Source organism: Medicago truncatula, chromosome 1 (genome assembly GCF_003473485.1).
Source record: "Medicago truncatula cultivar Jemalong A17 chromosome 1, MtrunA17r5.0-ANR, whole genome shotgun sequence".
Classification (NCBI taxonomy): domain Eukaryota; kingdom Viridiplantae; phylum Streptophyta; class Magnoliopsida; order Fabales; family Fabaceae; genus Medicago; species Medicago truncatula.
The window spans coordinates 28,689,542-28,708,631 of record NC_053042.1 but is presented as its reverse complement, the minus strand read 5'-3'; the positions used below and the strand labels follow the sequence as shown (position 1 = coordinate 28,708,631).

The 19,090-nt window shown below is 35.8% G+C and overlaps 2 protein-coding genes across 2 annotated transcripts; both read left to right on the top strand.

Moving 5' to 3' along the window:
* The first annotated feature begins 330 nt into the window (after positions 1-330).
* LOC120580844 (F-box/kelch-repeat protein At3g23880) lies at positions 331-3,062 on the top strand. Its single transcript, XM_039835012.1, has one exon. The coding sequence runs from the start codon at positions 432-434 to the stop codon at positions 1,599-1,601; it is 1,170 nt and encodes a 389-aa protein (XP_039690946.1). The 5' UTR covers positions 331-431; the 3' UTR covers positions 1,602-3,062.
* LOC120578242 (serine racemase) lies at positions 2,573-6,499 on the top strand. Its single transcript, XM_039830722.1, has 5 exons — positions 2,573-2,611; positions 2,714-2,901; positions 5,789-5,862; positions 5,966-6,152; positions 6,253-6,499. Exons 1-5 carry the CDS (start codon positions 2,573-2,575, stop codon positions 6,497-6,499), a joined length of 735 nt encoding a protein of 244 aa, XP_039686656.1.
* The last annotated feature ends 12,591 nt before the right edge of the window (positions 6,500-19,090 follow it).

Sequence of the window (19,090 nt, the reverse complement as noted above, 5' to 3'; positions counted from 1 at the left end):
GGTGGCAATACCTTACCTGCTACTATACACTGTTTAATACAATAAATAAATATTACAAGGAATAAAAGGAAAATGATCATCATAAAATTAATACTAATAATCAGAAATAAACCATAACAATATTGAGGGTCCAAACTTTTGTCCAAAAAAAATAAGAGAAATGATATTTGAATAACCACTTTTTGACAACTTTTGTGACAACTTTCTCTCTCATACTCATATTATCATTTTACTTTATCTCGTTTGCTTTGATTTTTGTGTCACTGTCTAAATTTCTTTATATAATTTAGTTATCTAAAAGGTTGTCAGATTGTTCATATAACATTGCTCAAAAAATAATATTGCGTTTGAGTTGAAGCTTAAAGGACACAGCAAAACCCTAAAATTCAATCTCTACTTTTAACTAACCTCAATCAACATTCGTTTAACCGATGGAAGAAACCACCGCCACCACAAGGCAGCCGAGACCAACCACCTCCACCGCAACCCTAACACTTCCAGTCAAGAGGCAGCAGCCACCGGTAACTGAACTCCCCTTTGATCTCATGGTCGAAATCCTCTGCAGACTCCCCGTCAAATCTCTCCTCCGATTCCGCTCTGTCTGCAAATCCTGGAATTCTCTCATCTCAAACAATCCCAAATTCACCTACAAGCACCTTCACATCTCAACCACCAAACCCAAACTCGTCATCTTCACACACACCGAAACCAGACCCAGAAAAATCATTGATGTAACATCTATTGAACTCGACTTTATTTTCACCTCGACTCCCACGCAAATCGAATTTTCTTTTATCAATCAATTAATTGCTTCTTGTGACGGTCTCATTTGTTTTCAGGTTAATAAAAGTCGTGCACTTCTTTGGAACCCTTCAACTACAAAATCCAAATTATTACCCTTGTTAGATATTCCATTACAAGCAAATGATGGTAGAACTATATTTACTTTTGGCTATGATCCTTTTATTCATAATTACAAAGTTTTTTCTGTTTTTTGCTATGATTTTAAATATGATGGCTTTCACACAATTAATGGTTGCAAAACTGAAGTTAAAGTTCACACTTTGGGCACTCATTCATGGAGAAGGATTCAAGATTTCCCTTCTATGGTTCATGATGATGAACCAGGAACCATAGTAAATGGAAAGGTTTATTGGTTTGCATATTCTTATGTGTCTGGTTGTTACACACGTCACATTGTTTCTCTTGATTTGGGGAAAGAGTCTTACAAAGAGATTTCACTGCCTGACATGATGCTTGTTCCATTGACAATGGGTTGCTTAAGGGATTCCTTGAGCTTAGTTTTTCATTCCAACACATTTAATGATGTTTGGCTTTTCAAGGAATGCGGAAATGAAGACTCTTGGATTAAACTCATACGTCTTCCTAGATTTGGTAGAGATGAAGATCGCTTTTTTAGCTATTCCAATGTAATTTATATCTCTGAAGACAACAACCATGTGCTTCTCAACTTCAAAGATGATGATAAATTGAAATGGGCTGTTTATGATTCCAAAAATGATACTTCAAGGAATATCAAGACTCAAGACTGGAGTTTGGTAGATTCAAAAGTTTATGTTGAGAGTTTGGTATCACTTTAATTTTAATACTAGGGTTTAGATTTTGTGCTATGTGATTTCTGTATGAGACTCAATCCCAACTATTATGTTAATTTTTTTTTTGTTTTTCTTGATGCTCATTTTGATTGCCAATGACTTCATGGTTCGTTTTTAAATTGGGTGATGGAATTCATACCTTGAGAAATTGTTGTTTCATTTTCATCTCTCTGTTAGTTGGAGTTGTTTGATCTTCACAATGCATGAAATTTTACACTGTTCACAATCACATATTGCATTAGATGGTTTAGGGTTTGATTGTCTAAGATTGGAGACAGGATTTAGAAGTTATGCCAAGTCACTTGTATGTTTCTTGATACATATGCTAACCGCTAACTATTTAGGACTTATATGTTTGTTTAGTTCTTTATTTTGTTTAGTTCTTTATTTTGCTGAGAATGGATATAAATTAATATGTCAATACCGACTTCAATTGTTGTAATGTTTCCCACTTTATCACTTATTACTCCACATCTGAACATAACAAGATATTCTTTTAATAGTCAGCAAGCTGCAACATATTTTAATTAACTAATATGCAAGACTTCTTACTTCTGATTTAGCTTTCTCGCATGTTCTTTTTAAACTGTTCTTGTTTTGGCAGCTAAACTTGAAGTCATTGTCGTAGAGATGCCCTGTAACTGAAATCAGTATACAGCCCTCCGATTTTTATTTGCCTATTTTATTGCTTGTGTTTTTTTCTCTCTTTCTGCATCAATGGATTTTCATTGACGTTACTGTCTCTTCTATTTTCACTTGTCACTCCTTTTCTTAATTAGAGTGTTATTGTTTGAGTTATGACTGTTGGTTGGATTTTGTATTAGAATCCCTCACCTGACACGCTTTTTGATGATGAAGATGATAGTAGTGAAACGAGTACGTCTACAAATTCTACTTTTAATCCTTAAGAATTTAATAATCGCCACAATTCTAATTAATTTACGGAGAATTTAATAATGGCTATAATAGTAATATATGATCCATGGTTTTATTCCGTAGTTCGATAGAGGAAAATTGTTAATAAAAATTTAAAAACATAATGTCCAAGCAAATAAATATGTTCTCTTATTTACTATTTCCAAATTGTTGGCTTGTAGTGTACTGAATGTTTATCACTTGTTAGCAAGCCTCAGATGGTGTGGCGGTTAGATGTGACATTGCATTGGTTTCAGCTAGAGGATTGGAGTACTTGCATAATGGATGTTAAAGCTAGTAACATATTGCTGGATAAGGAATGGAAGCCAAGGATATTACTTGCCAAGATTGTGCAGGGAGGATTGGACCTGTTAGCATAAACCTGTAATTAAATCCAGTGATTAATTTTTGTATTTTGAAGAGAGATTAAAAAATGCATAGTAATAATTTGCCTTTTATCTTTGTCAGTGGGTGTTCACAATCTTGCTGAAACCTAATGAAGCCTATTTAGTGTAACCTATGAGATGTGAGACCTGAACTTGTGATTTCTTCTGTTTCTATTCATCTTGTTATTTAGTGCTCCTTGATGTTGTCGTGAGGGTGCAATGTTCTTATTCTTTCATTAGTGTCTGTTAAATTGGAGAAAATACGAGCAATGTTTCCGTGCTATGTTGTGCTGTCCATCTTCTCTTACATATTCTAGTTTCCCCCTTCTGGTTGCTATTTAATTGTTTATGGAATACATTATGGGAAGAGTTTCCTGACAAATAACTTGCAGAGCAGCAGAAGCAAGTTGTATCATATCTTTAGTGTTGTTGACATACATTATGGGAATCCGTGCTTAATGAAAAGTTTCCTGTCAATGTTCAGTAAATAGGAAATTTGGTAGAGACAAATAACTTGAAGAGCAGTAGAAGCAAGTTGTATACGATATGATTTCACATCTTTAATGGTGTTGACATACCAAGTAAATTAGCTACTTTTACTCTGTAAAACAGGTTTGTGACTTGTCATTTGCTCACTCTCTAGTTTCTTCTCTTCCTTCATCAATCAGAAGCCAATTGAGCACGAAGCAAGGAAATCAAGTCAAACTGGTATGCTTGTAGAATCCTCCAATGCTTGTAAGCTTGTAGAAGAGGAGGACTACTTTTGTGACTATTTTTCTGTTTTAATTTCTCCGTTTTTATCCCATTGTCTTGGAAGTTTCCTTTTGACCCTTAAAAACCTTCTTTCATAGTCATAGGAAATAGCTATCTGCAGCAACAGCTAGAGATTTACCTTAGTGGGATTAGGATGAGATCCCTCAAGATTTTGCACTTTCCATTCAATTGCTTTCGTCTTTGTTTCTCAGTTGCAAAATGTTCGGTAGCTTTTCCTCCTCTTCCTTTGCCAACAGAAGCAGTGACCCTGTTGAATTCCAGCACTCTCGTTCCTTGAGTTTTTTGGCATGCCATCTGCTCGAGGAATTGATTGAAACGGTTCCCTAAGAGCTGGAGGTTGTGGACGAAAGTTCAAGGAAATAGAGGATCATACAAAAACGATGATCCGCTTGTGTTGTATGAAGCTCCTATTGGTGATTGACACATGGTCCATATCCTGAACACTAGGATCCTAACTGAGCACCTCTTGAACCAAATGGTTATACAGGTTGCTGTTGTAGGAGCACCAATTTGTTCTTGGAGATTTTGTTGTTGTTCAATGTCTAGCGGAGACATCTTCAAGGTGTTGTGGATTGTAATTAGAGAGTTCCGCCACAAAAGGTTTAAAATTCTCTTAAAGGCTATTATGGTTGTTTGTGTTTGGATCAACGCGACTTGTTTATTGAATGCATAATTTGCTTGTCACCTAAACCTGATAACAAGGAAACAAAACATACAATGTGGATGCATATATAATTATCATAAAGGAAAACACTAAAAGAAAGCAAACAAAAAATTAAATAAAAGACAGAATAAACTATAAAAGTTCAACGTAACGAAAAGACAATTTTTGTTTCCTAATAAAAAAGACATCTTTTGTGACACATTCATTGAATAATTATATTTAAGATTTGAGTTTTGTTTTTTTAACGACAAATGTTAGTAGTTAGTTTATTAGATTAATTTTTGACTCTTTTGTTCGGGTTTGAATTTAAGACCTTAAACTCATTATCCCTTACCTCACATTAGTCGAGCTACCTAACCCTCAAGATTTCATAAAATTAGAATCTTGTTTTAGTGAAAGATGTTGTTCAGCAAATTAAAAAAAATTGAAACCTTAAAGAAGAAAGTAATTACTTGTATTGTTTGTAGTTGTGAGTTACCTATATTTAAGTAAAAAAGAACACTAGAAAACGGTTTTAATTGGAGAATGTGAGACTGGGGGATTTGTTCTTCTCACCCTTTTCTCTCTTAAAAAGAGTTTTAGGAGACTAATCTCTTGAGTCTTGTGGGACTCAAATGGACGGTAAACTCTCCCTAAGAGTTTTAACAGTGCTGCATGCCTAAGGCTGGATTCGAACCAAGGACTTTAGTTAATCTATAAGAAATCCGTGTCATCTCATCTAAGCGTTTTTATGTTCAATTAAATATACCCAGTTCAATTTTTATTTATACTATTATTTTCCCAGGGTAGTGTACTATTAGGGCATGTATTGAAATTAATTTCTAAGGGTAAGGAGGGTATTAGGGTTGATGTAAAGTTACAATTGCAAGAGTGAAAATAAATAGGCTCCAATGAATTGATTTCTCATAAACCATTATTATGGCATACATGCTCGTCTCCGTAAAGATTGTGAAGTTTTTACGTAACGACTGCAAATGTGATTAGAATTACCCTACTTGATTTCAAGACATTTGAGCAACATAGCTAGGCCAATAATTAGGTTGCTAGAATTATTTTTCAGTTACCAGCCCTAATATCTTAGGTGAGCATGTAACCTTTGAAGGTCTAAAATACATAGCACCAAACTATTGTCACTTTGCCGCAATAAAATATTTCTACCCTACCACAAATTGAACAATTATAACAAAGTCAAATCCCACAATTAGGTGTAATTGACAGTGAGATTGAATCATTTTATGAACATTCGTAAACGCACAAAAAACATTAACAACAAGTTATAATTGAATAAAACTAAATAGAATAATTGCATTCAAATGTATGTATTCAACATATTACATGGTTCAAATTGTTTACAAAGAGGGTCATCTACATGGTTCAACTTATTTATATACTTCTCTTTTGCTCTTTGACATGTTTGCTGGTTGATCTTATAGTGGCCAAGGTACCATATCCTTGGAGTTTCTTGAACAAATCCCTCAAATCGATACACTTGTAGTACCAATAAGTGGTTTGTTCTCTCTTTTTTACGTCAATCCATCATCAAAATGTTTCACAATTTGCATATAATTTAGTATCCTCTTATCGATTTTGTTACAAAATGATACTTGCAGGTGGCGGTATGATAGCAGGAATAGCAATAGCTGCCAAGGCGATTAATCCGGCTATTCGTATTTTGGCTGCTGAGCCTAAAGGAGCTGATGATGCAGCTCAATCCAAAGCAGCCGGAAGGATAATAAAATTGCATGAGATAAATACTATCGCAGACGGTCTTCAAGCATTTCTCGGAGACCACACATGGTAAAAACCAATCCTTAGCAATCATATATATTATGAACTAAAATAAAGTTTTTTTTGGTCTCTTTAATTCGATTAATTTGTCGAGTTTTCTGTGGCACAGGCCAGTTGTACGAGATCTTGTTGACGATAAAATCACAGTGGAAGACTTTGAAATCATCAAAGCAATGAAACTATGTTTTAAAATTCTGAAGATTGTTATCGAACCAAGTGGAGCTATTGGCCTTGCTGCTGTGTTATCTGAAACTTTTCAAAAGAATCCTACTTGGAAGGATTGCAAACATATAGGAATCGTAGTTTCAGGGGGAAATGTTGATATGGATGTGTTTTGGGAGTCTTTGAACAAATGAATATGAGGGAATTGGGCAGATTTCGCAACTGTTCCGCAAAATAACAAGAGGGCGCACAAAGTAACAAAAAAAAGATTCACCTCATTCTTATAAATTAAGTTGTTGAATATTTGAAATAAATCCCGAAATTCCAAACTACCCGTTATCCAATAAAAACCTAAAATTCCTAATAATAAACCAAAATCCCCCACACGATTAGTTACAAACGCTTTTTGACAAGCATTTGCCGCAATCAATTGCACATGAATATTATTATTCAATTAATAATGTAACATTTTGTGTGAATTATCTCAATAATAACTAGTAGACTTTTGGATTGAAGCTGTTATATTAGTTATTTAATCAACATTTTCATAGCCTCAAATGATAGAGCATTTGCTTTGCATGTGTGAGGCACGTGGTTTGATCTCTTACATCTCCATTTATTTTATATAATTTTATGTTGTTTTTATAAACATGTTTAAACACACAATTTTATGAGAAAAAAATTACGGTAAAAATTTAACAGTAATCAAAATTGCAATCAAAATTTAAAAAGTTAATGATCATGAAAAAAGTTATTGATATTAAGTTAATTACAAAGATTAATATAAGGAAAATGATTAAATGCACGACACAAATGTTGTGTGAATCCCGCGACTGACCTGGCATCTTGATGGGGCCACTCTCTTAAATTCTATTTCATGCAAATGTCCAATTTGACCTTAGATCTTTTTGGCTGCAACTATGTGAATCGGTGCAAAGGCAAGGGGAGTAAATCAATCCTGTAACTGCTTGTTTACTTTTTTTTATATAAAAATCAAGTGTGATTTGATGATTTCAATCTTATAATGAAATGAAACTTGCTGCAAAGTTCATATATGAATGAGGTTATGGAGTAGTGGTTGTATGACGTCTCTCTGTTCGTTAGATTTGAAGACAAACAACTGCGGCAATGAAAACAAGGAATAAAGCAAGATCGGTGGAAGTAACGGCGGAAATGATTTGCAAGATGTCGATTAGAATCTACAAAGTTCATACAAAATATGTGATCATGACAGCAAATGTGTTATTTTCTCTTCTGCACTGATATTTCACTTTTTTATTGTTTATTTTAAATAACTGAATTTAATAAAAAATAAATAAATGACCAATAGAAATTGAGAGTGCACGTGAGGGAGGTGACGTCGTGCGTTTCGTCGCTGCTATATGTCGCACCATATAGCAGTTCTCTTAATATAACATTTGAGAGGTGAGAATAGAAAGAGTTTAAATAAAAGTATGAAAAATAAGGGTTTTTTTCTTCTTCACGAAACCCCACCGAAACTGCTTCAAGACTAGAATGTAACTTGCAACAGTACCTCATCAGTAAACTATTTTAGATGCTCCCTGGACCTTTGTAACCCTTGTACAATAACTTGTCCTTAATGATATCTGTTGTTTCAAAAAAGAAGTTGTTATATAGTATTATTCTTTATGATAGCAATGTTATACTGCAATCTGTTGTTTCAAAAAAGTTGTTATGATAGCAATGTTATAGTGCAAGTTGGAATTAATTTTGTAATAACATCATAAGTAATAATGTTTCCAAATACTTAAAGAAAAAAACAATGCTTCTAAATAAAATAAAATAAATTAGATTGAGTTAAATAAAATAAAAAAAAGAGTATTACATAGGAACACAAATTTTATTTTGAAAAGTCAAAGACATTTGTACCAAAACAAAAGTAAAAAAATCACAAGATTTTTTTTTCATTCTTTACAAGGCAACAAAATGATCGGTTGACAGCAAGAGAGAGAAAAGGGATGTGTGTATGTGATGAAATGTCTTTAAGAGCCATATGCATTCAATCAGAGAAATGGTTTTTTTGTCTTTTACAACTAGGTGTGGTATACTAATGAACACCTTCTCATATATATATATATATATATAGGGATTTGCTACAATAGACCCACTTCATTTTATGAAGGTCTATTTTAGAAAGCAACACTTTTTCACTTGGACACAAAAACCCCTATTTTTGTTTTTTGGGCAAATTAAATCTAAAGGACACAATAAATGTCAGGGTGTGCCACTAAAATTAACCATTGAAAAATTGTTTAAAGTCTCGCAAATTTGACCTATAATTGAATTATTTAAATTTTTCGCTTGAGCCACTACACCAATTTGCGGGAATTTGGATCAACCCAAAACGTAAAACCGACATAAAATTGTATAAAATCTCGCAAAATAGACCTATAATTGAATTATTTAAATTTTCGGGTGGACCACTACACCACTTTGCAGGAATTTGGATCAACCAAAACATAAAACCGACACAAAATTGCATAAAATCTCGCAAAACAGACTTATAGTCGTTGATTTTTTTATTTTTCTGGGTGGGTCGTGGCCCACTCCAGCCCATGAAGGGCTCCACCACTGGCTATGACGCTGAATTCAAAAGTAAAAACTCCAAGATTTCAGTCTCATAGTTATGCCTATTTAGTCCCATTAAGTGCAAAAAGAGTAGCGATAACAACACTTAACATTCCTATTAAGGGGTGGGACCTACATGAAGTATTAGATGATGTATTATAAGAGTAGTAACTTGTATATGCTTGTAATAGATATAGTGGATAACAGTTGGCACTTGACAGCTATGAACAACTGTCAAGTGACTGCCACCTGCCTGTAGTATATCAGGTTAACCTGCTATATCAGGTAACCCTCAGTCTCCTATATAAGACTGATTGTAACAGTTTTCACAATTAATGAAAAATCAGAAATTCAGATTGAAAAGTTAGTTAGAGAATGAGTTTAGTTTCTCTGAGATTTTACATGGTATCAGATTATCCTCTAGATCCATGGTGTCTCAACCACCGTCTCCGCCACCGGAGACACCTATTCCGACGGCGATTCCGATCAATTCTATACCGCTCGACTCGTTTCTTGAAGATAATGACTCGGATCGTTCCAAATTTGCCTTCGCACTCAAGATCTTTGAGAAATTGACGGAAAAGAATTTTCTGCTATGGCGTCAACAGGTTGAACCGTACATCAACGCTCACAACCTTGACGGTTTCATCGTTGCGCCGATTATTCCTCCTCGTTTTCTCAATGCGCAAGATCGCGCTACTGGTACGCTCAATCCTGCTTTTCGCAAATGGCGTTTAACTGATCAGATGCTCTTATCGTGGCTTCAATCCACTCTTTCCAGTGCAATTTTGGCTCGGTTCATTGGTTGCTCTCATGCGTATGAACTTTGGGATAAACTTGTGGCATATTTTCACAAACAGATGCGTGCGAAGGCGCGTCAACTTCGTGTTGAACGGCGTTCTACTTCTCTTGCAAATCTTACGGTACAGGATTATCTTCTTCGTATTCATGATCTTGTTGATAATCTAGCCTATGTAGGAGATCAAGTTCCTGTTAATCAACATTTGGATGTGATTTTAGAAGGTTTACCACAAGATTTTAGTCCTATTATATTTGTAGTGGAAAGCAAATTTGATGTTATTGACGTTGACGAAGTTGAGTCTCTTCTTCTTACTCATGAAACACGTCTTGATAAATTCAAGAAAAAGGTTCTTGAAGATGTGGCTTCAATCAACCTTACTTCATCTTTTGCATCTCAGACTTCATCTGCCTCTGAATCCTCTCAGTCACAAGCCTCTGTTAATGTTACTACTGGTTCAGATCACTCCACCTTCAACCCTAATTTTACTCCCAATTTTGGTTCAAATCGTGGTAGAGGAGGTAGATCTGGCAGAGGTCGTGGTAGAGGAGGCAGACTTTCCAATTTCCAGTGCCAAGTCTGTTTTAGGTTTGGACATCCAGCTTCTACATGCTGGCACAGGTTTAACCAACAGTTTCAGCCACAAATTCCACCTAATTTCCAAGGTTTTCAGAGATTCAATAATGCTCCTATTGATCCTTATCATCTTGCATCTCCTAGTATGATGCCTTATGGTGCTCCTTATGGTGGATACAATCAGCACTCTCTGGGATATGGCTCTTTCAACAACTGGCCTCGTCCTTCTGCTCAACAAAGGCCTCCCTCTGTGAAGTTCTCTCAACCAAGTGCCATGATGATTAATGCTCCATCTACAAGTGGATCTTCCACTTGGTTTCCTGACTCTGCTGCCTCTTTTCATGTGACTGGTGATGCTAGAAACATTCAGGAGTAGTCCTTTTTTGAAGGTCCTGACCAGCTCTTCGTAGGAAATGGTCAAGGTGTGCCAATACATTCTTATGGTTCCAGTGTTTTTCCCTCACCCCTTAAACCACGTAAAACCTTAAGCCTTAATAAATTACTTCGTGTACCAGACATTACCAAAAACCTTCTCAGTGTCAGTCAGTTTGCTAAAGATAACACTGTATTTTTTGAATTTCATGCTGACTATTGTGTTGTTAAATCTCAGGACACTAAAGAAGTTCTCCTTCGTGGCAGTGTTGGTCCTGATGGCCTTTACACCTTTCCCTGTCTCTCCATGGACACTGCTAAGTGCTCATCCCCTTCTATTTTCTTTACTTCTCCTGATTCCACTATTAATACCATATTTCCTTCTTGTAATAATCAGATGCCATCTAAATCTCACAATTTGTGGCATCAAAGACTAGGACACCCTAATAATCATACTCTTAAACTTGTTTTACAACATTGTAATATTTCCACAATCAATAAAGAAAAAGATATTTCCACTTTTTGCAATGCTTGTTGTATAGGTAAAGCTCACAGGTTACATTCACCCACTTCACACACTATATACACTCACCCTCTTCAACTTGTGTTTAGTGATTTATGGGGTCCTTCACCAACTGTTTCCTCTCTTGGTTACCACTATTATATAACCTTTGTTGATGCTTTTTCTAGATTCACCTGGATTTATTTGCTTAAAAACAAGTTTGATGCTCTTACTGTTTTCAAGCAATTTAAATCTATGGTTGAACTTCAGCTAGGTCATTCCATTAAATCTATTCAAACTGATTGAAGGGGGTGAATTCAGATCTTTTACTCAATATCTTACTAGTTTAGGAATCACTCACAGACTCATTTGTCCTCACACTCACCATCAAAATGGTGTCATAGAAAGAAAACATAGACATATTGTGGATTTGGGTCTAACTCTTCTTAGCCATGCTTCCCTTCCTTTGACTTATTGGGATCATGCTTTTCTAGCTGCTGTTTACCTTATAAACAGACTACCTACTGCCTCTTTACAGTTTCAAATTCCTTTTCAAACTCTATTGAAAACAAAGATGTGTGGAGCAAGAGATAGTGGTAATAAATGAGCAAAATGGTTTCCAAGCAACAACAACAACAAAAAACAGCCCTAGACTTATGTAGAGCAAAACCACACAAAGAGATAACAAAGCAAACAAGATAAGCAAGAAAAGGAAGAACAAAACACCAAGAAGATTGTTGACCCAGTTCAGCCAATATGGCCTAATCTGGGGGGGAGAGCAGCTCTCCAATCCAATATGAGAAAGTGTTACAAAGGGTTACAAGAAACAATAGCCTTCAAGCATTACACAAGAACAAATCCTAGATTCTACCCTTTGGTGTTTCCCAACTCTCACAATATGAACCCTAAAAGAGAAGACACTAGAGGAAGCTTTAGATCCTTCCAACTAATGAACTCCTCACTGCCCAAGGTGATTATAATGTTTTTCCCAACCCAAGAGACACTCTCAACAAAGACACTCAACCCTTTGGTTCCCTCCTTTGTTATCCAAGTTCTCTCTCTAAGCTCTTCCAAGCTCTCCTTCAAAAAAGCACAAGAACACAATATATACTAGTCTTCCTCTGAAGCAATCGTGCCACGATTTCCAGATCGTGTCACGATTTGCGTCTGACCCAAGGTTTGACCAGTCCTTATCAAGGATACTTAACGAGCAAGTTTCTGAATCGTGTCACGATTTCCCAAGATCGTGCCACGATTTGGCGTCCTGCAAACTAGCTCACGGCACCTCGAAATCGTGTCACGATTTCTCTGTTCTTCCAGACCACAAATTTGAAGCCAATATCAACACAACGTTTTCCTACTCAAGGCATCCGCAACAACATTAGCTTTACCTAGATGATAATTCAAACCAAAGTCATAATCTTTCAACAATTCTAGCCACCTTCGTTGTCTCATGTTCAATTCGTTCTGATCGAACAGATACTTCAAACTCTTGTGATCACTAAACACCTCAAACCTCGAACCATACAAGTAATGTCTCCATATCTTCAATACAAAGACTACGGCCACCAACTCTAAATCATGCGTCGGGTAATTCTTCTCATGAATTCTCAACTGTCTTGAGGCATAAGCTACCACTTTATCATCTTGCATAAGTACACCACCTAAACTCAACTTGGACGCATCACAATACACCACAAAAGGCTCATCGGACTTTGGCAAAATCAAAAACCGGAGCAGTCGTCAAACGCTTCTTCAATTCACTGAAACTGTTCTCACATTGAACATCTCACACAAAAGCTTTACCTTTACAAGTCAACTGCATTAGCGGGAGTGCTAACTTGGAAAATCCTTCGATAAATCTTCTGTAGTAACCAGCTAAATCCAAGAAACTTCTAATCTCAGTAACTGAGTTAGGAGTCTCCCACTGCGATACCGCTTCAACTTTAGACGAATCTACTGCAATACCATCACCAGAAATAACATGGCCAAGAAAACTTACTTCTTTCAACCAGAACTCACACTTAGATAATTTAGCATAAAGTTTCTTTTCTTTCAACACTTGCAAGACAATCTTCAGATGCTCAACATGTTCTTCTTCAGTCTTGGAGTAAATCAAAATATCATCAATAAAAACAACCACGAACCGATCCAAAAATGCATGGAAGATGCGATTCATATACTCCATAAACACTCCAGGTGCATTGGTCACACCAAAAGGCATACCTTTATATTCATAGTGACCATACCGCGTTCTGAAAGCTGTCTTCTGCATATCTTCATCTTTCACTTTAATCTGGTGATAACCTGACCTCAAATCAATCTTGCTGAAAACACGTGCACCCACTAACTGATCCATCAAATCATCAATTCTCGGAAGTGGATACCTATTCTTGATAGTTACTTTGTTCAACTGACGATAGTCAATACACAATCTCATGCTACCATCTTTCTTCTTCACTAGCAAAACTAGCACTCCCCAAGGTGAAACACTTGGTCTAACGAATTTCTTCTCAAGCAAATCTTCTAACTGTTTCTTCAACTCAGCTAACTCGGAGGCAGACATACGATAAGGTGCCATTGACACCGGCTTCGTTCCAGGAACGAGATCAATAGAAAACTCAACTTCCCTCTTTGGAGGCACATCAGGAATTTCATCTGGAAAAACTTCAGGAAAATCGCATACCACTTGTAGCTTATCAATCACTGCCTGATTCTCAATAGATAAAGAAGCCATCAAAGAATACATCAAAATACCATCGCGTTCCAGTTGCTTCAGCTGCTTAGTAGATAAGAACTCTGCACCACTTTCCTCTTCGACGGAAGAGAAATACACTGATTTGCTAAAACAATTGATATGAACATGGTTGTACTCTAACCAATTCATACCCATAATTACATCCATACCGCTCAAAGGTAGACAAACCAGATCCATTTCAAAATCACGACCAAACATAGACAAAGGACATTTCAAACATACGAGAGAAGTAGTCACCGAACCCTTAGCTGGAATTTCAACGACCATCTCTCCATTCATATCAGATAAAACAAGACCCAAAGCAGAAGCACAATCGAAAGCAATAAAACAATGTGTAGCACTAGTATCAATAATAGCAACTAAAGGAGTATTATTAATATAGCAAGTACCTCTGATCAAACGATCCTCATTCTCTGTCTGAGTACCAGTCAAAGCAAAAACCCTACCAGTAGTCGGCGCCTTCTTAGGCTGCTTGCACTGAGAACCAATGTGACCCTCTTCATTGCAATTGAAACACACAATATCATTACGCTTGCAGTCAGCTACCGTATGACCCTTCTTGCCACACCGGGCACATTTCTTTATCTCCTCTGGACAAACATTGCTCTTGTGGCCTTTCTCACCATAATTGAAACAGACAATCTCCGCAGGAGCATCCTTCTTCTTAGGCCGCCTATCATCGACCATTCTCTGTTTGCCCTTATCAGCAGAGGCACTATAGGGCTTAGGGAGACTCTGTTGGCCCTTAGTCTTCCGCTCATTCACAACCTTGTAATGAGCCTTGTTATCCTCCTCATAGATTCTACAGCTGTTCACCAAATCAGGAAAACTCGGATCTGTTGGTATCCGATCACCCTCTTAATATCAGGTCGTAAACCATTCTCAAACTTGATGCATTTTGAGAACTCAGCAGTCTCAGCAGTATAATGGGGATAAAACTTTGCCAACTCAACAAACTTGGCAGCATACTCACTCACAGACATGTTTCCTTGTTTCAGCTCAAGGAACTCGATCTCTTTCTTCCCACGAACATCTTTCGGAAAGTATCTTCTCAGGAACTCTCTCCTGAACACAGCCCAACAGCAGCTCCATCTTGCTCAAGGTTAGGTTGGAGGCTAACCCACTAGTCATCAGCTTCCTCAGCTAGCTGATGTGTACCGAATCGCACCTTCTGAACCTCAGTGCACTGCATCACACGGAAGATCCTCTCAATCTCCTTAAGCCACGCCTGGGCTCCATCTGGGTCATATCTTCCTTTGAAGGTTGGAGGATGATTCCTCATGAAATTCTCCAACATTCTTGTCTCAGTATTCACACCAGCATTTGCGTTAGGTTGTTGTCCCACAGCTTCGGCAACAGCTTGTAGAGCAGCAGCTAACCCAGCATCATTCCTTCCAGCCATTCTGATATTCTACAACAAGTAGCAACAACAACATGAGATAGTAATACAAATATTACTCAGACTCGACAAGACTCTCTAATTGACTGGACGGACCGACCTGTTCTGATACCAATTGTAACACCCTGTTTTCCCAATATGAAAATTTCTAAACAATTATCAGAGTAAACATCATAAACGGGATATCACATTCAAACATAATCCAAAAATCAGTTAAATAACAATTTAACTTGCAACAAATATCTCAAACTTTGCAGCGGAAATTAATTCGAAAACAATAAATCGTTTTGGCACGTAGGCCCCATCAAAATATCTCAAAAGAGTTAATCAATATCAGAAAATAACATAATTGTTCACGTAAGAGAATGAAGCATGCATATAAAAAAAAACTCATCCCGTTACGTATCAGAGCGACCTAGACGACACAGTGAGGCAAGGCCACTCACGACAGCAATCTGCACACTAAGCTCGATCACCTGCAAGTTACTCATACGAAGAGCAACATTTCCAAGCAGAAGGGGTGAGATTTCACAAAACAATAATATTAATCAATATAATTCAAAAATCATAATTAACAACATAAACGATCGTAAGAATCATTGCATCATTGATAGACATATATCAGATAATCACTTATTCAAACATCTTAAACAACATAACATTCTTCATCAGTTGACTCGACCATGAGACAATGCAACTTAGACCTCTTATATGCATGTGGTACCAATACATCATCATCATAGTATTAATATACTATTAAGCATCGTGGGGAGGACAAAGCTCCAATCGTGGTGAGAACAAAGCTCAATGTATGCTAATGCATGAACTCAATCATCTAAACATCTTAATCATCAAATCTCTTATACATCCAATAATTTGGATTTCATCATCATCTTAATCATCTTATTCAGACTCATGCAACTTAGTTAAATAACAATAGCAGCATAATCAGATCACATGAACAGCTTAATATCAATTCATTTTCAACAACTTCTTGATCATTCAATAATAATTCAAGTAATGCAATTAATTAATAAATCACATTATAATCACTTAGCATTTCATAACAGCTTCACAATTTTCAGTTAACATCTTAAGTAGGTCTCACTATAACTTAAAGTTCCATTCCTAATCAATTCAAGCACCTAAAGCCTCAAACTTCTCAAATGCACTCAGTTCTAGAAGTGCTCGCGAGGCGAGAGCATCTGCTCGCCATGGCGAGTACTTGCCAGATTTCCAACTAAGGTTGTTCCAGGTTCAATCTTGTTCTAACTCATCCTCTAATCATTAGTAAACATCTAAAGGTACTCAAAAGCATCTAAGGTTCAACTCAAAAGTTAAAAACTCAAAATTCGACATGCTCTCTGGTCATGCTCGCTATGGCGAGTAAGGTTGCTCACTGTGGCGAGCTACGACTTGTAACTCGCAAGGCGAGGGGTATTGGCTCGCGTGGCGAGCGATGAACTTCATCACTCGCGAGGCGAGGTTCATTGCTCGCTATGGCGAGCGATGAATGTAGGCTCGGGCAGAATGCAGTTTTTCTCAAAAAGTCATATAATCACATGGTTTTAAGCCTAATTTCGATTCCTTAATTCATTCTAGACATATTCTAAGGTCAAGGGACGTTTTCTACCACAATTTAACAGCCTATCATCATCGGATCATCAAATTCTTCTAATAACCCTAATTTCAAAACTTTTCTAATTCCATCCCAACTTTGTCAATTAATCATCAGAATCATAAGGACCAATATTACTAAATCATTAGTCTCACCCTTACCTTGAATGAAGAAAATCGCAGCCCTCTCTTGGTGATTCTCCCTTCTATGGTTTTTTCTCCCTTTTTCCAAAAACAGTCGTACGTGCAATTGTTTTTTTCTAAAACTAGGTCTTTCTCTTTTATACCTCTTCCTAAAATCTTATCTTATTTCACTTTCTCCCCCAAAACTCTCTAAAATATCAAAACAGCCCCTAACTAAATATTTTATTATATTTTCAAATCTTATTTTATTAAACAATAAAATAAGTCTCATAATCCTCATAAAAATCATCAAAACACATAACTCATCTAAAATCATCCAAATCGTCATAATTCATAAAAAATCACACATATATTATATAAATATAATATAACTTGCCTAGACTCGATTAAATAATTAATTAATAAAAAGTGGGCGTTACACAATGCAACATTAAATGTTGTTTTATCAATATTATCCTTAGTTATTTATTGCGGAGAGAGAAATATATGAAATGAAATATTAAATGAATAAGGTCATTATAGTAAAAGTATTGCCGTTATTTTTCAATTTTCGTGAGAATCGTCATGATTTCAAATATCATGAGAATTGCCGTTATTTTCAGTACAACGTCAGGTATGATGACTTGATTTCTCTTTTTGATTTGATTTATCTTGGTTGTGAGGTAGTTAATTATAACAATTGAGTAATCATCTGTTGTACTTTGAGGGCTGCTAGCAGGTGTTGCCGCTGTGATGTTGTAGGAGTTTGCTAGCATTTTTTTGGTTGCTGCTGAAATGGTTATGTGATGAGGCTTTTGTTCTTTTATTTGGACTTAAAGGCTTTTGCTGATAGTGAGACAGATCTATGCGTGTTAACAGATTTTATAAGGTTGGCTGCTTAAATAAAAAAAAATAAGTCACGATACCTGACGTGGTTCTAGAAACAACGACAATTCTCACGATAATTGGAAATTGCGGCAATTTGGAACGACAAAATTAATCAATCAAAATGGGAAGAAGAATGAAAAAGAAACAAAAATTGATCAATATGGAAGAATAAAGAAGAAGAAATTTGAAAGAAGGAGATGTTTTTGTTCTCACGTTCGGGGTTCTGGAATGGAAGAAATTTTATGAATGTAAATGATTAATTTAAGGACATCCAGATGAAAGAAATTTGTTGTAAAATTTTATTTGTTATAAGTCTTGTAGTGTAAATTAATTAAGATTGAACACCTTAATATAAAAAAAATAAAATTAAATCATTTGTTGTTTAAAAAAAAAATTAAATAAAAATTAAAAGTATTAAAAGTTCCCTTATGATTAAGATTAATCCTTCAAAAAAAAAATTAAGATTAAATCCTTTATTTTTAGAAAAAATCTACAAATTTATTTGACATTTAATGTTACCTATGTATATTACATTTCGATTGATTGATATCATGAGACGGTAAATTACCCTCTAAACAAGATAGGGTAAAGTATGCCTCACCGACACCGACACTTATGTTTTTTGTTGTTGTTGAATGTCAATAACTTGTGTTAACAAAATTGAGATGGAGACTAGAGATTGAGAATTGAAAAGAAATGATACACATAAACTCAGGTAAAATAATATGGCTTTTGAATGTTAATATACTAGTGTAACGCCCCGTGCCAAGCACAGGATACATTTTATTTAAATTTTTTTAACAGGGTTTATGCATAAATAAGTTTTTTTAGATATTATTTGACTTTTTTAGTTTGATTTCATTCAGAATTTTGATATTATGTAGTACTTTATCTTCATATTTAAAATTGAGACAAGGTTGGCAAGGACATGCCAACTCTGCTTAAAATAGTGAGAAAAAGTACAACTATGCTTAAAATATAAAAATACAATAAATTTACTATATTCTTAAAAATATATCTAATTAATTAGAGGTATGATTACCTTTGTTATAATCTACCATTATGGTTCGGCCCTCTCTTTAGAAATCTTTCGCCACCTCACCCCCTTTTTTTCGAAACCTTCATCACTTACGATGTACCAACATGCAACGATGGTGCGATG

What these genes read in the sequence shown, in the direction of transcription:
- LOC120580844 (XM_039835012.1), top strand. Translation starts at nt 432, where the DNA reads ATGGAAGAAACCACCGCCACCACAAGGCAGCCGAGACCAACCACCTCC.
- LOC120578242 (XM_039830722.1), top strand. Translation starts at nt 2,573, where the DNA reads ATGGCTATAATAGTAATATATGATCCATGGTTTTATTCC. An exon ending in ATGATCCATGGTTTTATTCC is followed by an intron (nt 2,612 to 2,713) that starts GTAGTTCGATAG and finishes GTTGGCTTGTAG; the next exon opens with TGTACTGAATGTTTATCACT. An exon ending in GTGCAGGGAGGATTGGACCT is followed by an intron (nt 2,902 to 5,788) that starts GTTAGCATAAAC and finishes TTGATCTTATAG; the next exon opens with TGGCCAAGGTACCATATCCT.